Here is an 18,990-nt window from a genome sequence, read left to right on the forward strand (position 1 = left end):
AAGATAATTTTAGAATTTTTTTTATTATAGTATTTGAAATGGCATAAACAAATTCAAATGTGTGAAGTACCAAGTGTTCCAATACTTTTGGAGGGCACTGTATATATCTATATGTAATATATTTACATATATTAACTATATATTTTTACAAACAACATCCCATACAATTCAACTGAATTTAAAAAATTCAAACGTCTTCTTGAGACAGGAGTGCTGATTATGCCTGATATTCATATAGATTTTTAAAAATTATTATTATTCATATTATTCTTTTTTTTAGGATCTGTGCATTATCTTTTGAAGAATTCAGGAAAATGTTGAAATATGCCATATCTTAAAGAAAATAAAAAGAAATGTTTTTCCTGAACTGCCACGAACTGGATCTGCTCCGGAAGTAAATTCAATTAAGTTCAATTCAATTCAATTAAATTAAAATCAATTATGCAAAATCACAACACAGGTCATGGTGCGTCACAAGGTTATGGTGTCTAACCCACTCCACAGAGCAAGTATGTTGGGAAATTAAAGGCTTCTTCTTTGGATCATACCCATCTAGTTTCAAGAAAATTTGTTTAATTGAGCCTACTACCACTGATCTTATAGTTGCAGAACTATGTGAGATGTTGACGGAGATTTGTGCTTTATAGGAACCCATATAGTGCAGCAGATAACAATATTCACAGTGGACTTGTTCAGATGGTGATGCAAGCACCAAATTCAGCAGAAATACGTACTCCTTAGACATTACTCTTTTGAAAAAAGGACTGGCCACTTGAATGTTCAATAGGCACCAAGTAGGGGTCAATTGAGGAATTACACAAGAGTCAAAATAAAAAATGCTCCAATCATATTAAAAACTGTACCACCTAATTTGACTGATCATAAAGATTCCAAAAAGGTATAGTTTGGACTATCTACGACAGAATGTTCTGGAGTTATGAGGTAAAAACAGCAAGAATGGTGACAAAGGTCAATTTCAGTTTGTACAGGGGTCAAAAGTTAATGTTACTCCAATTTTGGTAAAAAAAAAAAAAAAAAAAAAAAAAAAGTGTAAATTATTGGTTGAGTTAATAGGGTTTCAAAAATAAATATTTTGCACCTTGTGTCATCCTTAGTTATGTTATGGGGTAACGTATGTCACACGTCATAGAATCTAATGAATGTCGACATTGTTTGACCTTTACTTTGGAGCCCAATCATTCAGCACAGTCAAAAAAAAATTCCATTTATTAATCCTATTAGAATTTGGTGCTTGCTTCACCATTTGAATGATTGTTTCAGTTATCTGCTGCGTAATAGTCTCACGCTTTGTTGTTCCCCCTTCACGAAAATGGGGCGCTTTTCTGAGGCAGTTTTTTAAATTATTATTATTATTATTAACTATTTATAATCCTTCTCCTTCTCCTAACTCTAACCATAACGCCCCCCCACCCCTCCCGGGCCCTCGCATTTCGTGCCCACGTCACGAAAAGTGCCCCATTTTCGTGACGATATCACGAACCAATGTAATGTAACCACGAACTGCCGTAAAATTGTTCATCCTAGCTTTAAAAAAAAAAAAAGATGTGTGTGTGTGTGTGTGTTTGGGCGGGGAGCTGTATTTTACACACTTTCATTATTTTGTTTTTGTATTTATGTATCTTACTTGTTGCATTTTCTTCCCACTCACACGCAGTTTGTTCAAGTCACTTTACATATAAAGAACAAATACGGATTACTAGCTTTCCGATATGTTTTTAATATTTATACTAGTTTAAGAAATGCTTTTATCACGTGATCAGTGTCGGTTGTCTGAGCAGAGCTTTGATTTCCGCTTTGCGACTCACCTGCAGAATGACAACCAGGAACACCTGAGTTCAAAAAAAGAAAAAAGAAAAACAGTAAGAAAAATATTTTTGGACTCTCGTGATTCTGATGTCACGTGGCACACGGACGGACAGCAGATACTTTGTCCGAAATAACTGACCTGAATACAGTTTAATTCCCAAAGCTGCGGAAAATGTCCAGCTTGTGTTGTTGCTGCTTTTCCAGTGAAAACTCCGGCGAGGTATGTGTTTGTGTGTTTGTGACATAAACGAGCTTTTATTGTTGAAGAAAAACTTATCTGCAGTGAGATAACTGCAAAATAATGTATTATTATGTAACTAGAACTACCGCTGTTATAAATCCGTGACTTAATTGATGTCAGGAAAACCCTACGTTTGTTCATGGCTTATGACACAATAACAAAGGTGTGTCCAGAAGAGCATAGTTAAAGGAGTCATATTGTGCTTATAGTTGGCTAACGGGGAATTCCCCTTTGGCTGACCTGGTAGAGGAACATGGTCTATAGTGCGAGCCGCCCGGGTTCGATCCCACCTCCGTCCTGGCCACAAAGGTCCTGAGGTCAAATCCCAGACGGCCGGTCGAACCCCAGAATTCCCCCATAGCCAAGCTAGCGGGAACGTCTTTTCAGTCAGGATCCGGGACCTTCATCCCGCTACATATTTCCCCACCATTTTTGACTTTGTCCCGAAGTCACAGGTGCATTTAAGCATGTTCTGTAACTACCCACATCTGTTCGTGACGCCAGATTGTGACCGCAGGACTTTTGTGGCCGAGATGGTGGGGGGGAGTTCCCCTTTGGCTGACCTGGTAGAGGAATGGTCTTTAGTGCGAGCTGTCCGGGTTCGATTCCACCGCCGTCCCGGCTACAAAGGTCCTGCGATCGGACCGATCGGACAGACTGTGACCATTCCTCTACCAGGTCAGCCAAAGGGGAATTCCCCCGTTAGCCAAGCTAGCGGGAACGTCTTTTCAATCAGGACCCGGGACCTTCATCCCTCTACATATGGTAAGTGTGTGACAACTTGTTTTGGGTTCATCAAAGCAGATCTGATACGGATCTGCATGTTGATTTGGAACAAGTTTTATGCCAGACTGACTCAACTCCACATGAAGAATGGGCACGGGTGGTGTTGAACTGGGAAAATTCTGTTTTGGAAGCAAGTGTACTGACGCTGTTGTGAGAACCTGTAGTTCATTTCATTTTCCACACCCACTTACTCCAATCAAGCATCACCAGGGTGTATTAATGCCTGGAAATATTAGAATGCCCTTCTTTGTGCAAGGAATCAGTCACTCACTCAGTCAGTCAGTCATGCAGCATTTCACTTGTGAGCGAGATTACTTCAGTTGGACTGGCTTGATTGCCACCAGATTTGGTATATGCACCCCAAGAATCCTATTGATTATGGCGTGAAAGGTGAAGGTCAGAGCATACTTTGCAAAAATCTTGTGAGCACAATAACTTAGTTTTTAACTTCCTGAACGTCACCAAACCTGGTATGTGTGTTGGGTATGTTGACCCAAAGAAGCCTATTGACTTTGGATTGAAAAGGTCAAGGTCATTTGCACATTTTGTTACTGTAAATTATTCAGTGTTTAGTGTATATTTATATGTGCCGTACAGAGAGAGTACACCTTAAACCAAAGTCAAATTCCTTGTATTCTGTGGATACTTGGCAAATAAAGGCTATTCTGATTCTGATTTGAGGTCAGTGGAGCCTGGAAATTATGGTTCATGTTTGCACCCCCCCCCCCCCCACACACACACACACACATTTTTTATTGACCTACGCACGCAATTACTCAACCAGTAAATATACCACACATTGAATCCACGTGTGTCGTTCATCACATTTGTGATTTTTTTTTTTTTTTTAATAAACACTGCATCATTTTTTTCCCACCAAATTTCAACTGTCCTTGACAGTATGTAGTTTTATTACTGTAATCAGTAATAAAACTGACTATGCACTTGTTAAATCTACAAATGAAGTATATATCCATACGTCTGTTTTCTGCAGACCATGTGCGCATATCACAAACAGCACAGACATACTCGGTATACGTCTGTGACATATGTCACAGGAGTCTAAAGCCGTTTTCTGAGCTCAATTTTACAGGGTAGTTTCCGAATTCACAGGCACAGAAATGTGTGACATTGGGGATGTTTATCATATTTTTTAAGGAGGTGAAAAATGAAGACAACATTATACATAAAGGGGTCATATTGTGCAAACGTACAGATTGTTGTACTAGTTAAGTGTGGTTAGAGTTTAATGTTAGACATGAAACCTCTTTTTGGCTTGCTAGTACTTCTGTTGTGTTGTGAATCTTTGTAATGTGTGTGTTTGGGTGTGTTGTGTGAATTTGCAGCAGACATGTTGTATGAAGTTGTCAAGTGTGCTGTAGGTTTTGTGTTGTTTTTGTCTGAAAACTTGTTCTTACTTTGTAAGATGTTTTATGATGCAACTGTCTGTTGTAGAATTGATACAGGTGGTTTTTTTGTAAGGTTTATTTTTTTTATTATTTTTGCATTTATTACGGCGCTAAGGACATAATATAATCATCTGCCTTTATTTATTCATTTGTCTGTCTTTGAGCAGGAGTATGTCAAAAGTACCGCACGGATTTTGATGAAATTTTCACCACAGATAGATATGAGGCCATAGAAGACTCCATTAAATTTTGGTTGTGATCCGGATCAGATTCTGAATCATGATTTCACTTTATATAGGCTTTGAAAGATTAAGTCAAAACTACTTTACGGATTTTTACCAAATTTCCACCACAGATAGATATAAGGGCACGAAAGACTCCACTGAATTTTGGAGGTGATCGTGATCCAGATCCGGATTCTGAATCAAGATTTCACTTTATACTGTATAAGCTTTGAAGGATTAAGTCAAAACTACTCACATCAAAATTACTTTATGGATTTTTACCAAATTTACACCACAGATAGATATTAGGGCAAGGAAGACTCCACTGAATTTTGGAGGTGATCATGATCCAGATCCAGATTCTGGTTCAAGATTTCACTTTATATAAGCTTTGAAGGATTAAGTCAAAACAACTTCACAGCTTCTCACCAAATTTGCACCACAGATAGATATTAGGGCAAGGAAGACTCCACTGAATTTTGGAGGTGATCTGGATTGGCGGATGTCAGAAATCTCAGATTGCTCTTCTTATTGTTGTCTTCATTTGGAAGTACCGTGGCCCATTGTCTCCACATCAGCCAGTGACACAACTCAGACCAAATCATTACAAAAAAACAAGGTTGTGTTTTAAAAAAATTAAATTAAAAAAATAATAATAAATTGAGCTTGTTTAAATGGTAAAAAGAGATCTCCACCCCCTGGAGAACTCAGCCTGGGTTAAGAACTCAGGATGGGTTAGCCCTGGGCCCAAATCACACCTGGGTGGAGTTAAAATTGGGCTGACTTCTCCTGTATCTGTCCTGAACAGCTCTGACAGTCATTGTTTTGAGTGCTGAATGGATTTGTGTGTGTGTGTGTGTGTGTGTGTGTGTGTGTGTGTGTGTGTGTGTGTGTGTGTGTGTGTGTGTGTGTGTGTGTGTGTGTGTGTGTGTGTGTGTGTGTGTGTGTGTGTGTGTGTGTGTGTGTGTGTTGTTTCAGGTGCAGCCTCTCCTGCAGCCCAAACCATCTGAATTGAGTGTAGGTGAATCAGCCAGACAGACCCGGCCAGCACGCAGTGGTACATATTCACTCAATTTTATTTGGGCCACAGAAGGTTTTCAGATTTTTAAAGTAGGCTGTGGTGTTCTGAAGATTGTGACTGGCTGTCTGATATGAAGCATGAAGGATCGGTGTGTCTGCTTTTCTCAGATGCACCGACTGTGACACGGAGAGGAAGGCTGGCGATGAGGCGAGTTGGCGTGTCTGGGTTGGACCAGAGGTTTTCTGATGTGGCGGAGGTTTTTAACAGGCAACAGGAACACTATGAGGCCATGCTTCAGCACATCGCTAAACTGGTACAGAGCTACGCCTGTACCTGTGATGACACACTGACTGTGGCTGAGGTCCTTGGTAAGATCAAAGAGGAGCACGGTGAGTGACACACAGATTTCCTCGACTTCCTGTCCTGTGATGACCCCACTGTGCCTCACATTTAACATTATCCCTTTCAGGAGCCGAGTACAGGATCTCCCTCCAGAGGAAGGGTTGCGGCTTTTACCTCTGTGCGGTTCCTCTGCGGGCAGAGCTTGAAATTCAGGAGAAGCAGCTGCCTCCACGCCTGCTGCTGGCTCAGGAGGAACTGAAGGGAGCCTACGAGAATGCAAAGGCCACTATGTCAGAGGGCACCAAAATTAACCTCTTAACGGGCTGGCTGCTCAGCGGCGATGAATTAATGGCTGAGCAAGTAAAAGGTGGAGCTGGGTCATACCAGGAGCAGCAAAGACTGGATGATAACCTGAAGGATAACATGAAAGAAACAAGACGAGCAAAGGAGATGTCAGTGCTCTACAAAAAACGGGCCGGGGACGTCCTCAGTGAGGCTGAGCAGATAGCAGGAACCAATCTGTAGTTCAGACAGGGTCATACTGATATTTTACTTCACTTCTCAATCATTTTCCTTTGTGTCTCCCTGCAAGTTAAGCAGCTACTTTCCAAAAAGGTCAAACATGAGCATTATTACAGATTTAAAAACAAACACATTTTAATTGATTTTATTTATATATCCATTTTTATTAAGGTCTGCCATTTAAAAAAAACATTCCATGGCAAGTACATGCATTCATTTTATCTTGCTGCACTGAATCATGCTTATTTTACTTTTTTGTGCAATTATCTGTACTTCCCTTCTGCACCCTCAGAGGGAGGTGTCCCACAGATTGAGAAGCACACTAGTACAGTATATGACGTGTGAAGCGGTGATTCGCTGTGCTTTTTGTTGTTATTAATACTGATACATTAAATAATAGTCAGTTTTAATGTTTGTATTTTCAGGATTATGTGTGAATTATTCTGGAATATGCAGGATATGTGACAATAATTGCAGAAATTCTGGAAAATCTGTGAATAATTCTGGAAAATCTGTGAATAACTCTAGAATATATATGAACAAATCTAGAATATCTGAATAATTTTCTGGAATATGTCTGAATAACTCTGGAATATACGAATAAGTATTTGTTTTACAAAAAGACACTAGAGGGCACTAGACCATTTCTTTTATACTACTTATCTTAGCAATTTTGTACCAAAACATACTTTTTTTTTAACAAAAGCTGATCATAATACATATCTCCAGACAAGGAATTACCACTTAGCACACTCGGTGACATCTTCCTTTTGATACAGACCCCAAACAATGTTCCAAAACTCAGGTGTTGCGAAGGCTTCAGAACTTGCAGGAAGAGAATTGAGTGTCCTCTGACTCATTTGCACTTCTGACAAAATGCTTTGAGATCATCTCCAGCCATGTGTTCTACCATTGTTTTTTTCCAGTTTCACTTTTCCTGTTCTAGTATTTTGTATGGTAGTTGCCCACAAGGAGGGCATCTTGTCTCCCTGCGATTGCTGTCTTAACTTGCTAGCCAACTCTTGATGAGACGATCTGCACTGATGAGCACATGGCATACCATGTGAACACCATAGAAACATCTCATGGATGATCAGTAGGAACAGGATGCACCTGAGCTCAATTTTGAGCTTCATGGCAAAGACTGTGAATGCTTATGTACAGGTGATTTCTAAGTTTAGGTTTTGAAAATATACACTCAACAAAAATATAAACGCAACACTTTCGGTTTTGCTCCCATTTTGTATGAGATGAACTCAAAGATCTAAAACTTTTTTCACATACACAATATCACCATTTCCCTCAAATATTGTTCACAAACCAGTCTAAATCTGTGATAGTGAGCACTTCTCCTTTGCTGAGATAATCCATCCCACCTCACAGGTGTGCCATATCAAGATGCTGATTAGACACCATGATTAGTGCACAGGTGTGCCTTAGACTGTCCACAATAAAAGGCCACTCTGAAAGGTGCAGTTTTGTTTTATTGGGGGGGATACCAGTCAGTATCTGGTGTGACCACCATTTGCCTCATGCAGTGCAACACATCTCCTTCGCATAGAGTTGATCAGGTTGTCAATTGTGGCCTGTGGAATGTTGGTCCACTCCTCTTCAATGGCTGTGCGAAGTTGCTGGATATTGGCAGGAACTGGTACACGCTGTCGTATACGCCGGTCCAGAGCATCCCAAACATGCTCAATGGGTGACATATCCGGTGAGTATGCCGGCCATGCAAGAACTGGGACATTTTCAGCTTCAAAGAATTGTGTACAGATCCTTGCAACATGGGGCCGTGCATTATCCTGCTGCAACATGAGGTGATGTTCTTGGATGTATGGCACAACAATGGGCCTCAGGATCTCGTCACGGTATCTCTGTGCATTCAAAATGCCATCAATAAAATGCACCTGTGTTCTTCGTCCATAACAGACGCCTGCCCATACCATAACCCCACCACCACCATGGGCCACTTGATCCGCAACATTGACATCAGAAAACCGCTCACCTACACGACGCCACGCGCGCTGTCTGCCATCTGCCCTGGACAGTGTGAACCTGGATTCATCCATGAAGAGAACACCTCTCCAACGTGCCAAATGCCAGCGAATGTGAGCATTTGCCCACTCAAGTCGGTTACGATGACAAACTGGAGTCAGGTTGAGACCCCAATGAGGACGACGAGCATGCAGATGAGCTTCCCTGAGACGGTTTCTGACAGTTTGTGCAGAAATTCTTTGGTTATGCAAATCGATTGTTTCAGCAGCTGTCTGAGTGGCTGGTCTCAGACGATCTTGGAGGTGAACATGCTGGATGTGGAGGTCCTGGGCTGGTGTGGTTACACGTGGTCTGCGGTTGTGAGGCTGGTTGGATGTACTGCCAAATTCTCTGAAACGCCTTTGGAGATGGCTTCTGGTAGAGAAATGAACATTCAATACACGAGAAACAGCTCTGGTTGACATTCCTGCTGTCAGCATGCCAATTGCACGCTCCCTCAAATCTTGCGACATCTGTGGCATTGTGCTGTGTGATAAAACTGCACCTTTCAGAGTGGCCTTTTATTGTGGACAGTCTAAGGCACACCTGTGCACTAATCATGGTGTCTAATCAGCATCTTGATATGGCACACCTGTGAGGTGGGATGGATTATCTCAGCAAAGGAGAAGTGCTCACTATCACAGATTTAGACTGGTTTGTGAACAATATTTGATGGAAATGGTAATATTGTGTATGTGGAAAAAGTTTTAGATCTTTGAGTTCATCTCATACAAAATGGGAGCAAAACCAAAAGTGTTGTGTTTATATTTTTGTTGAGTGTATTTGCAAAAATCTAAAAAAAAAAAAAAAAAAAACTTCACAATGTCATTATGGGGTACTGTGTGTGGAATTTTGAGGGGAAAAATTAATCCATTTTGTAATAAGGCTGTAACATAACAAAATGTGGAAAAAATGAAGCGCTGTGAATACTTCATGGATGCACTGTATTTTTTTTAATCTAGTGACTTGCAAGATGAAAACATTTATTGTTTTTGAGTTATTGCTTATTCACTCATCCAAATCTTTGCTGTCCAAGCCCTTCACTATTGCCAGAGCAGCGAATAAACTCAGTGGTGACTGCAGAAATTAGTTAATGTCACATTCAGAGGTACCTCAGTGGACATGACAATCCATCACATTTTTGAAAAGTGATTACAAACTGCAGCTTTCCGGCTGTTAATAATTTGAAAGCAAGCCCACACATGGCCATTATGATAATTAATGTTGGAAAAATCCATTACTCAAGTTGACATGCATTGTTTATCTGACAGGCAGCTTAAGAGTGCAGCTTGTGCACATTAATGATGAATTTGTAGTGCAGTCTGCAGGATGTGACTGGTCAGACTGATTTAAAAAAAACTGATCTTTTCATGGGAAAAAAACAAAACTTTAAAATTCTTAAATGCAATTTGAAAACAATCCAAAATAGAAATTCACAACTGCATTTCCTTGCAATTAAAAACATACTCTGAAAATCAATTATTATGTGCTATTAACATATAAATACATTATAAATAGATTATTCTAAGCTTTAAACCGAACGACAAATGTCATGAATAAGTAATTATTACCATTTTTGATGGAGCATTGGTCAAGAGCACTGACAGGGACAACCTACCTTCATAGTGGAATTTATTATATATGCGTCCAGCCTTCGAATATGATTGGATGCTGTGTTTGGAGGCACGGCGTGCAAAACGTCTACCAATTTTGGATTGGCTGCGACTCCTGTCACTCAATAACGTCTGCGTTCTATATTCTAAGGTGCTGTGAGTGGAGAAAGTCATGAAGATGGAAGGGGTTACTGTTGAGTTATAAGGATTTTCATGGTGTGGAGAAGTGAAAAACACTTACTCGTTTGCTCTAAACGACAGAGGACAGCAACTGCGGGAAAGTGACAGATAGCATGCAAGTAAGTAAACATTAAGTTCTCAGTTTAGTGCCGCGCGTTAGCCGAGCTAGCTAACAAGTTAATCGGTAACAACCACAACCGAGTGTGTGACAGCTCGAAGTCATTCAGCGAAGACTCGTGACAGCGGAGAACGACTAGTTCGTCGTTCCTGGTTAATTCCAGCTACCGTTTGACGTACAGCCACCCAGAAGTCTGCTCAGACAGAAATGATCATTGCTTTAAAAAAAATAAAAAAAATAATAACGTGACTAGATTGTCAATGAGATTGGCCGTTTAACCGCGAGGGCAGATTAAGAAAGAAAACGTCTGAAACATTGTAAAATATGACCTGCCTTTCTTTGCAAATACTGGTCAACGTTGGGATCATTCAGTGATGGCATATTCCTTTGTCTGAAATGACTGCTTTGCTTCCCGTGGAGAGGAAAACTTTACTCTTCACTCCACATTGAGGCGTTAGATCACTTGTGTTGTGTTGAGGATTAAAAATAAAAAGCTATTAAATGATGCAGCTTTCCTCCATGGTTCTTGAAGAAATCACACACTCACATGTGCCGATGTCAGGAATATGTGCATCCATAGGACACCATTAAAATCGATTTTCCCTCATGGTGAACATTGAGGCTGATCAGCTGTTAAGGTACCTTGACACCTCTAAAGCAGTATTTGCTGGCGTAGCTAGCAATCTGGTTTAATTTTTTTTTGTTTTGTTTTTTGATCATTTACAGTCAAGTTTTTCATATGTATGGATTGACTAGATGTGATGATTAATTTGATTGGAAGTTGATTGGTTTTGTTTTATTTCTTCCTTTGACATTTTTTAAATCATTTATTATTTTTTTAATTTGTTTTTGATTTGTGATTATTGTATATTGTGGTTGTTGTTTTGTGTGGACCCCAGGAAGAGTAACTGCAGCTAATGGGGATCCTAGTAAATAAACAAACAAATAGTTTGCACAAATTTGATCCCCTGTACTGGCATGCCAGAGTGTAAAGTTATAAACTGTGTGGCTGCATGCAAATGTGCAAAGAAAATTTTGAAATGTCCAAAATCTCTGGCATGCATTAATTTTGTGAACTACACGTAAACATTGCGCAATTTATTAAAAAAACACTGTGGGTCACTGCGAGTCAATGCGCAGCGCATCACAGCGCAGCTCATCTGAAAGATTATGAGGTGATGTTAAAGCTATAATAAACATAATTTTACAGATACTCATTAGAAGGAATGAAAATGCAGCTGTTACTAATCCATTACAATATAAATAATAGTTACCTTTGAGACAATTCTAAATGCGTTCTCCACATCATGAAGTGCAAGAGAAAAGCTGCAGCTGTAGAAAATTCCTCTGTGATTAGAGGTGGATTCATTAGCCAAGTTCTGAGAGCAGATGATTAATCCACTACGAAATAATTGTTTTATATAACGCAGCATCCATAGGCACAAAGTGGGTCACATTGGCACAACTAATTGTGCAGCAGTGCAGAGGTTAAATCTATGCAAGGGTCAAGGTGCCTTTAGTTTTTCTTCTTCCACTCCTCAATTTGTGTATTTTAGCTCTTATTTGCAGTGCTGACCATAACGCCCAACAGAGGCGCATCATGCATAAACACTGGAGTCAGTGCTAATGTAAAGGTTTGACAAAGTATTTTCCCTGTCTGCGGCATTGTAATCACGTTGGTGAATTGAGCACAGTAGGAAACAAGATCATCCCAAATGGTTTTACTTATGTTTGGGAACATGCAGTGGTGGTGATTCGCTGCATCTGCCTTGGTACTGAACTGTTGAGTCTTGGATGGCAACCAGTTAGGCAGTAAGCCAGTCTGATTCCACCTCTTGAAAGTAGTCATGTCTCAGTTATGGCCAGGTGAAACATGATCATTCCCTTGGCCTTTGCTGGTTGCTGCCTCAACACTGGGACACCTGCATGCTGGATCATGCCCAGAGAAATGTCCCACATGGCCAAAATGTGGTAGTTGACATTCCTTCACAATGCAAGTGATACTCCTGATCAAGGTGCCCGAGGATGCTCTGAAGAGACCGAGTACCAAAGACATCAGTTGTCGCTTTAGGTTACTGATTTTACTATATTATCTGGGTTTTCCATTTGTGTTTCATGTTTTCACATTCCAGACATAATGCAGCTGCATGTTTCTTCAGAGCTGTCCTAAAAAAAAAAAAAAAAAAAAAAAAAAAAATCAAGAAAAGAAACGAGCACTGGTATCACAGAATAACACAAGTTTAGTGTATCAACAGATACGTTTTTGTCGGCACCTTAAAAGATGTGTTCTCCAAAGAAGAAAAGTGTTTTCATAGGCTTTATTTTAACCTTTAACCAGGTTAGTCCCATTGAGATCGAGATGTCTGTTACAAGGGAGACCTGGACAATAAGTTTCCAGTTCACCTAATCTGCATGTCTTTAGATGTGGCAGGAAGCTGGAGCACTTGGAGGGAACCCACACAAACATGGGGTGAACATGCAAACTTCACACAGAAAGGCCACAGGCAGGAATCAATCCCATGACCTTCTTGCTGTGAGGCAACAGTGCTAACCACAAAGCCACCTTGAGTGGGCCAAGGCTTATCCTCAGAGACTGTAGTGTGGTTCAGTGTCCAAGACTTCCACCCCAGACAGGACACCGGTCCACCACAGATTATTCCCTCAGTGAAGGCTGGTACCCATTTACAGTTAGGTTGACTGGGATGATGCTGATGAACTGTGTTGTCCAAGGACACAGGAAGGTAGTCTGATCTGAAGCAGACACCTGGAATCAAGCCTCAGTCTATAGGTTGTCTAAGAGCCACCTGGTCTGTCAAAGGCTATTTTTTCAAAGTATATGAAAGTTTTTTTCAAGGCGATTAACATGGTTGGCTTTATTCTTAGGTTGACCCATGTGTCTTTTTCTTTAGGGTAGAGCTTTGCCCATTAGAAACAAATGGGTTTGTTTGGTGGATATTTCTGTACTATTAAAAACACTGTCTTTATGATGTGGATCCATGTGTGAAAAGTATAAACATGCTAAAATGTGTCATCCCTGGCTCCTGGTGTCTCAGAACCATTAATGCTTTTTGACAGCGAGCCCACCAGGTCATGCAGTAGGAAGATGCGAGGTGCACCACTGTCATTAAGTATCACAGACAGTCACACAACCCTGTGGTTTTATGAACTAATCTGTGCAGCTGGGCAGAAATGTTTCAGTTATTCTGACTTTCATTTCATTTACTCTGGATTTTTATGGGAAAAGGAGGAATTCCAGAGAGTGTGTGCCAATTACAGGAGCATCACACTACTCAGCCTCCCTGGTAAAGTCTACTCCAGGGTGCTGGAAAGGAGGGTTCAGCCGATAGTCGAACCTCTGATTGAAGAGGAACAATTATGTGGGTTCTGTCCTGGTCGTGGAACAACAAACCAGTTCTTCACTCTCACAAGGTTCCTGAAGGGGAGCGTGGGAGTATGCACACCCAGTCTACAAGTGTTTTGTGGACTTGGAGAAGGCCTATGATCAGGTACCCCGGGAGATACTGTGGGTTTGCTGAGGGAGAATGGAGTGAGGGGGTCCCTTCTCAGGGCCATCCAATCTCTGTACTCAAAGCGAGAGCTGTCTTCAGGTGCTCGACAGTAAGTCGGACTCGTTTCCGGTGGGGGTTGGTCTCTGCCAGGGCTGCGCCTTGTCACCAGCCCTGTTTGTGCTATTCATGGACAGGATATCAAGGTGTAGACGGGGGGAGGAGGGTTTCCAGTTTGGTGGGCTCAGGGTCTCACCGCTGCTTTTTGTTGGCTTTGTCGGCCTCTGACCTCCAATACTCACTGGATCGGTTCGTAGCTGAGTGTGAAGTGGCTGGGGTGAGGATCAGCACCTCTGAATCTGATGCTATGGTTCTAAAGGCCCTGTCACACCTTGACGATTTAGCCCGTGTATGCCGACCACATTAAAAACTCTGGCACACGCTGCCACACGTCTAATAAGTTAATGCAGCTGTCACACCTTGATGATTAACTAGCGTATGCCGACATCCCCGTTTCCACCCAGTGGTTCGGGTTGGTACTGCATGGTGTGGTGCGTACCAGAAACAGAGTAATTTAACATTATTTTATTTTTTATTTTCATTTTTTATCTTGGTAGACCATTTTTATTGTGTACAGAATGCTGATGAGTGGACTGGCTGTGGTAAACACTGCTGTGAGTGAATGGAGTGCTGTCTCTTTAAAAGTTGAAAGCGCTGGCTGCTTCCTGATCAGCGAACCTGATCAGGTCATCACAGACCTGAATAATGAAACGCTGTGATGATTTAAACTTTTGAAGCGCCAGTTGACCGCAACCAGGTGTGATGTGAAGGAAGTGCTGTGTGATCTGTCGGTGTGCTGATGAGTGACAGCGCTTTAAAAGTTTAAACAGCGCATTAATCAAGCGTGATCATCCTGATCGATCAGGTCATCTGATGATCACACCACAGCAACGACGCTTTAAAAGTTTAAATCATCACAGCACTTCTGTGTGTTCAGAGCATGACATGGGCATGAGAAAAACACCTGGAGCAGGAAATACCACCAAGAGACTTGCTTTAAAATACTGCGTTTCCAGCCACTAATTAAAGTATTTTCAGAGGTCATTTTCAAAAATCAGGAGCTTTATGTGGACTCATGTCTGTCTGTGATGGTGAATTGGATTGAAATGAACAGGTCAGATTTACTCCGTGTGTGAATGAAACAGTCTGTCTGCATGAGCATGCAGCTTTCAGCCAACCAATGGCCAGCATTAATGGACAGATTTAGTCTTATGAGTAAATTACAAGAAACGTGCCAACAATCACATAACTTACCTACAACATATATCCAGCATGTGCTGGACGTATGACTCGCACGCTGGCACTCGTTGAAAATTTTCAGCATGCCCCAAATTTTTTTTTGAAGAGCTCAACTTATTAGGACGTACTTCAGCGTGCTTCAACGTGCTCTTAACTTATAAAAATCTTATTCTTAACTTATTGGACTTATGGCAATGTTTTTAATACGGTTGGCATACGCTGGCTAAATCGTCAAGGTGTGAGACCGATGGATTGCCTACTCTGAGTAGAGACTGCGGTTTTGCCCCAAGTGAAGGAGTTCAAGTACCCCAGGGTTGTTCACAAGTGAGGGGACAATGGAGCGTGAGATTGGCCGGAGAACTGGCACAGCAGGAGCGGTATTGCATTCGCTCTACCATACTGTTGTGACGAAAAGGGAGCTGAACCAAAAGGCAAAGCTCTCGATCTACTTGTCAATCTTTGTTCCTACTCTCACCTATGGTCATGAGGGTTGGGTCATGACCAAAACAAAACTAGGTCGCGGGTGCAAGCGGCCGAAATCCTCTTAGTAGGGTGGGTGGTGTCTCCCTTAGAGGTAGGGTGAGAAGTTCTGTCATCTGTGGGGAGCTCGGAATAGAGCCGCTGCTCCTTCGCATTGAAAGGAGCCAGCTGAGGTGGTTAGGCCTTTGGTAAGGATGCCCCCTTGAGACCTCCATAGGGAGGTGTTCCAGGCACGTCCATCTGGGAGGAGACTCCGGGGAAGACCCAGGACTAGGGAGATTATATCTCCACACTGGTCTGGAAACGCCTCGGGATCCCCCAGTAAGAGTTGGTCAATGTGGCCCAAGAAAGGGAAGTCTGGGGTCCCCTGCTGGAGCTGTTGCCCCTGTGACCTGATTCCAGATAGGCGGTTGAAGATGAGTGAGTGAGAGCCTGTTGTCAAGGCTGTCCCATGGTGGTTCACAGGATTGGATTTTGGACTGATCTTTTTTGTACACTGAACAAAAATATAAATGCAACACTTTTTTGTTTTTGCTCTCATTTTTCATGAGCTGAAGTCAAAGATCTAAAACGTTTTCTATATACACTAAAGACCTATTTGTCTCAAATATTGTTCACAAATCTGTCTAAATCTGCGTTAGTGAGCACTTCTCCTTTGCTGAGATAATCCATCCCACCTCACAGGTGTGTCGTATCAAGATACTGATTATTAACATTGCCATTATTAAGGTTGAATATCAAACCATTTCTTTTCGAGACTCATTAAGAAATAATTTGATCCACCGACATCAATAGCCTTTTTGCTTAACTATTCCCTTATCGGTCCTTCAGAGTGGCTGTTGTTTTTGGGGGTGTTTGTCAGGAAAATGATCCTTTCTGTACGTTGATTGCAGACCCTGCAGCAGGTCTGTAATCATCTGCGTCTGCAGCGCGGCTCTGCTTTGAAGCAATGAAGCAGTGCTCAGACATGTTGCTTCTTTGGTTCTTTGCTTTGCTGCTTTTCAGAAGCGCCAAGACCGCTTCTTAACCCTTCTCAAAGCCATTAAAATGTCAATCATGAGTCACTTTTGTATGGATTAAAGTCACTAACTGGGACTCCTGTCTTCTTGCGAGAAAGAAACGAGAATCATCCTCCGTTCCATTTGTGTGACTCTCTGCCGAGTAAAGTTAGAAAGATCGAGTCCGGTTGGAATTAATAACTTCAAAGCGAATTGCCGTTTAAATCAAATGATACCTCTTTCCAATTGTAATGCAATCAATCAAAAATTTTTTTCCTTCCAAAATGAGACGTCCTGCGCTGACGTGCAGCAGCCGGCTGAGCTCAGCTCAGAGGTATGTAGAGACATTCATGCCAAAATGTCTGAAAGGAAATGACAAAAACTACAGAGTTTGAGATGAAATGGTGACCTTACAGAAACAATTATGCACGTGTGTATAATCATATTGTGCAGGGTCGTACCGTGTATTTTGCTTACAGTTTTGTGCCCCAGACTGTCGCGTGTGTACCATATGGTTCAATACAAATACATGTATTGTGACACCCCCCAGTAGATGGACAAATTCACTCATACCTACAGTCAGTTTAAAGTTTCAAGCCCACCAACCTGCATATCTTTGGAAGTGGAAGGAAGCCAGAGCATCTGGAGGGAACTCACAGAAACATGGGGAGAACATGCATATTCAACACAAAAAGGACCGATTGGAAGCTCTGTACTGTCACAATAGAGGGGGAAAAAAGAACTTATTTGTGATAGCAGATTGGACAGATGCTATGTTCCTTTTGAGGATGAGTGCTTTTTTGTTAATGTATGCATCATAAGATAGTTGTTAGCTGTCATTTATTGTCATAGAAACAAATTCCAAAGCGAGTACAAAGAGGAATAATTGGCATGGAAGCTACAGAGAAGATTGTAGACTTGTGTCTAAAATAGGGATGGGTATCGAGAACTGGTTCCTTTCGGGTATCGTTAAGAAATGATTCGATCCACCGACATCAATAAGCTTTGTGCTTAATGATTCTGTTATCGGTCCTTCAGAGTGGCCGTTGTTTTGGCGGGTGTTTGTCAGGAAAATGATCATTACTCTACATTGATTACAGACCCTGCAGCGGGTCCTTAATCAACTTTTCTGCAGCGCGGCTTTGCTTTGAACCTTGAACCAATCGAAGCGTGGTTCGCAGATTGAAGCAATGCTTTGGTCGATTGCTTTGCTTATTTCTTTCTTTCGCTTAATTTTCCCCTGCTAAAACCCTAAAGAGCATACGTCTGTGAGTATTATTTACCTTTTCTATGTTAAACCCACCTGTTATGGTCTTCTGAAACAGTTGATAGATGTATTTTATAACTTAAAAACGGGAGCGATGCTAACGCGTTAGCATGTCTATGGCATTTTCAGTGTTAAAAGTTAGCATTTAGCAATTGCAGCCGTCATCACGTTCGGGTGCATTTGTTTTCAAATTGTAATATTCCTTAAATTTATTTTTGCTTATATATTAATAATCTAATGATTATTATATACAGTTTTAGAGAAAGAGACAAAAAGAACTTGAATAGAAACACAACAGAAAATATATAATAGCAACTAACATAAATAAATAAATGCATACAGAAATAAATGTTTCCTGTGAACACCTAGTGACTCTCACACCTCCATTTCATCCTTGTCTTATTTAAGTTTAATGACAGTTTGTTTCAGTCAAACCTTATTTTCAGTTTGTTAATTTCTTCAGTGATTTCCTCCAGAAATATCTGCCAAACTAGAAAACTGCTGCATCCTAGTAAGAGCAGAATACTACTGGAATTAATTTGAATAAGGAAAGTTGTATTTTTTTTTTTTTCCCTCACCTAAATGGATGCTGCACTCACTGCAGTTTATTGTCTGGAATAGTCCCAGATTGCATTTCAGAGCTTCTAGAATTCAAACATTTTCGTGCACGTGGTGTTGGGGGGTAATTTTGGGCTTCAGCTTTTTCTGTTTTTCACCACTTTCATCCCTGAATATGAGTTGTGATTAACTTTTGTGCGGATTAAAGTTACTAACTGGGACTCCTGTCTTGTTGCGAGAAAGAAACGAGAATCATCCTCCGTTCTGTTCACACAGCTCCAAACGTTGCGCGGCTCTCTGACAAGTCAAGATAGAACGATAGAATTCATTCTGAATTAATAACTTCAAAGCGAAACACAGTTTTGTTTATTTTTATTTATGTCCGGAGATCAAGGATACAGTGACTAGTTTCATATTTATTTACTTTAAGACTCAAGGAAATACATAGAAAACCTGTAAAGCCTACTTTTAGTTCAAAATTCACAAGGTATCGATAAGGAATCGGATCGATAAGCAGAATCGATAATGGCATCGATATCGATAAATACCCATCCCTAGTCTACAA

At 41.0% G+C, this 18,990-nt stretch overlaps 2 protein-coding genes across 3 annotated transcripts in view; both read left to right on the forward strand.

Annotated features, from left to right (window-relative positions):
• The first annotated feature begins 1,796 nt into the window (after window positions 1-1,796).
• Window positions 1,797-7,533, forward strand: si:ch73-345f18.3. The gene is made up of 4 exons (XM_034161521.1): window positions 1,797-2,047; window positions 5,466-5,544; window positions 5,676-5,897; window positions 5,978-7,533. The coding sequence occupies exons 1-4, from the start codon at window positions 2,000-2,002 to the stop codon at window positions 6,373-6,375; spliced, it is 747 nt and encodes a 248-aa protein (XP_034017412.1). The 5' UTR covers window positions 1,797-1,999; the 3' UTR covers window positions 6,376-7,533.
• A 2,621-nt stretch (window positions 7,534-10,154) lies between these two features.
• fam126a (family with sequence similarity 126 member A) overlaps window positions 10,155-18,990 on the forward strand; it is a 41,134-nt gene continuing 32,298 nt past the window's right edge. Inside the window, exon 1 of one of the 2 annotated variants that reach the window (XM_034160430.1) lies at window positions 10,155-10,318. The gene's annotated coding sequence lies outside the window, so the exon portion shown is untranslated. The remainder of the gene's footprint in view (window positions 10,319-18,990) is intronic. The other variant, XM_034160426.1, reaches the window with a different exon arrangement.

The sequence above is a fragment of the Thalassophryne amazonica genome, chromosome 20 (assembly GCF_902500255.1).
Source record: "Thalassophryne amazonica chromosome 20, fThaAma1.1, whole genome shotgun sequence".
Classification (NCBI taxonomy): domain Eukaryota; kingdom Metazoa; phylum Chordata; class Actinopteri; order Batrachoidiformes; family Batrachoididae; genus Thalassophryne; species Thalassophryne amazonica.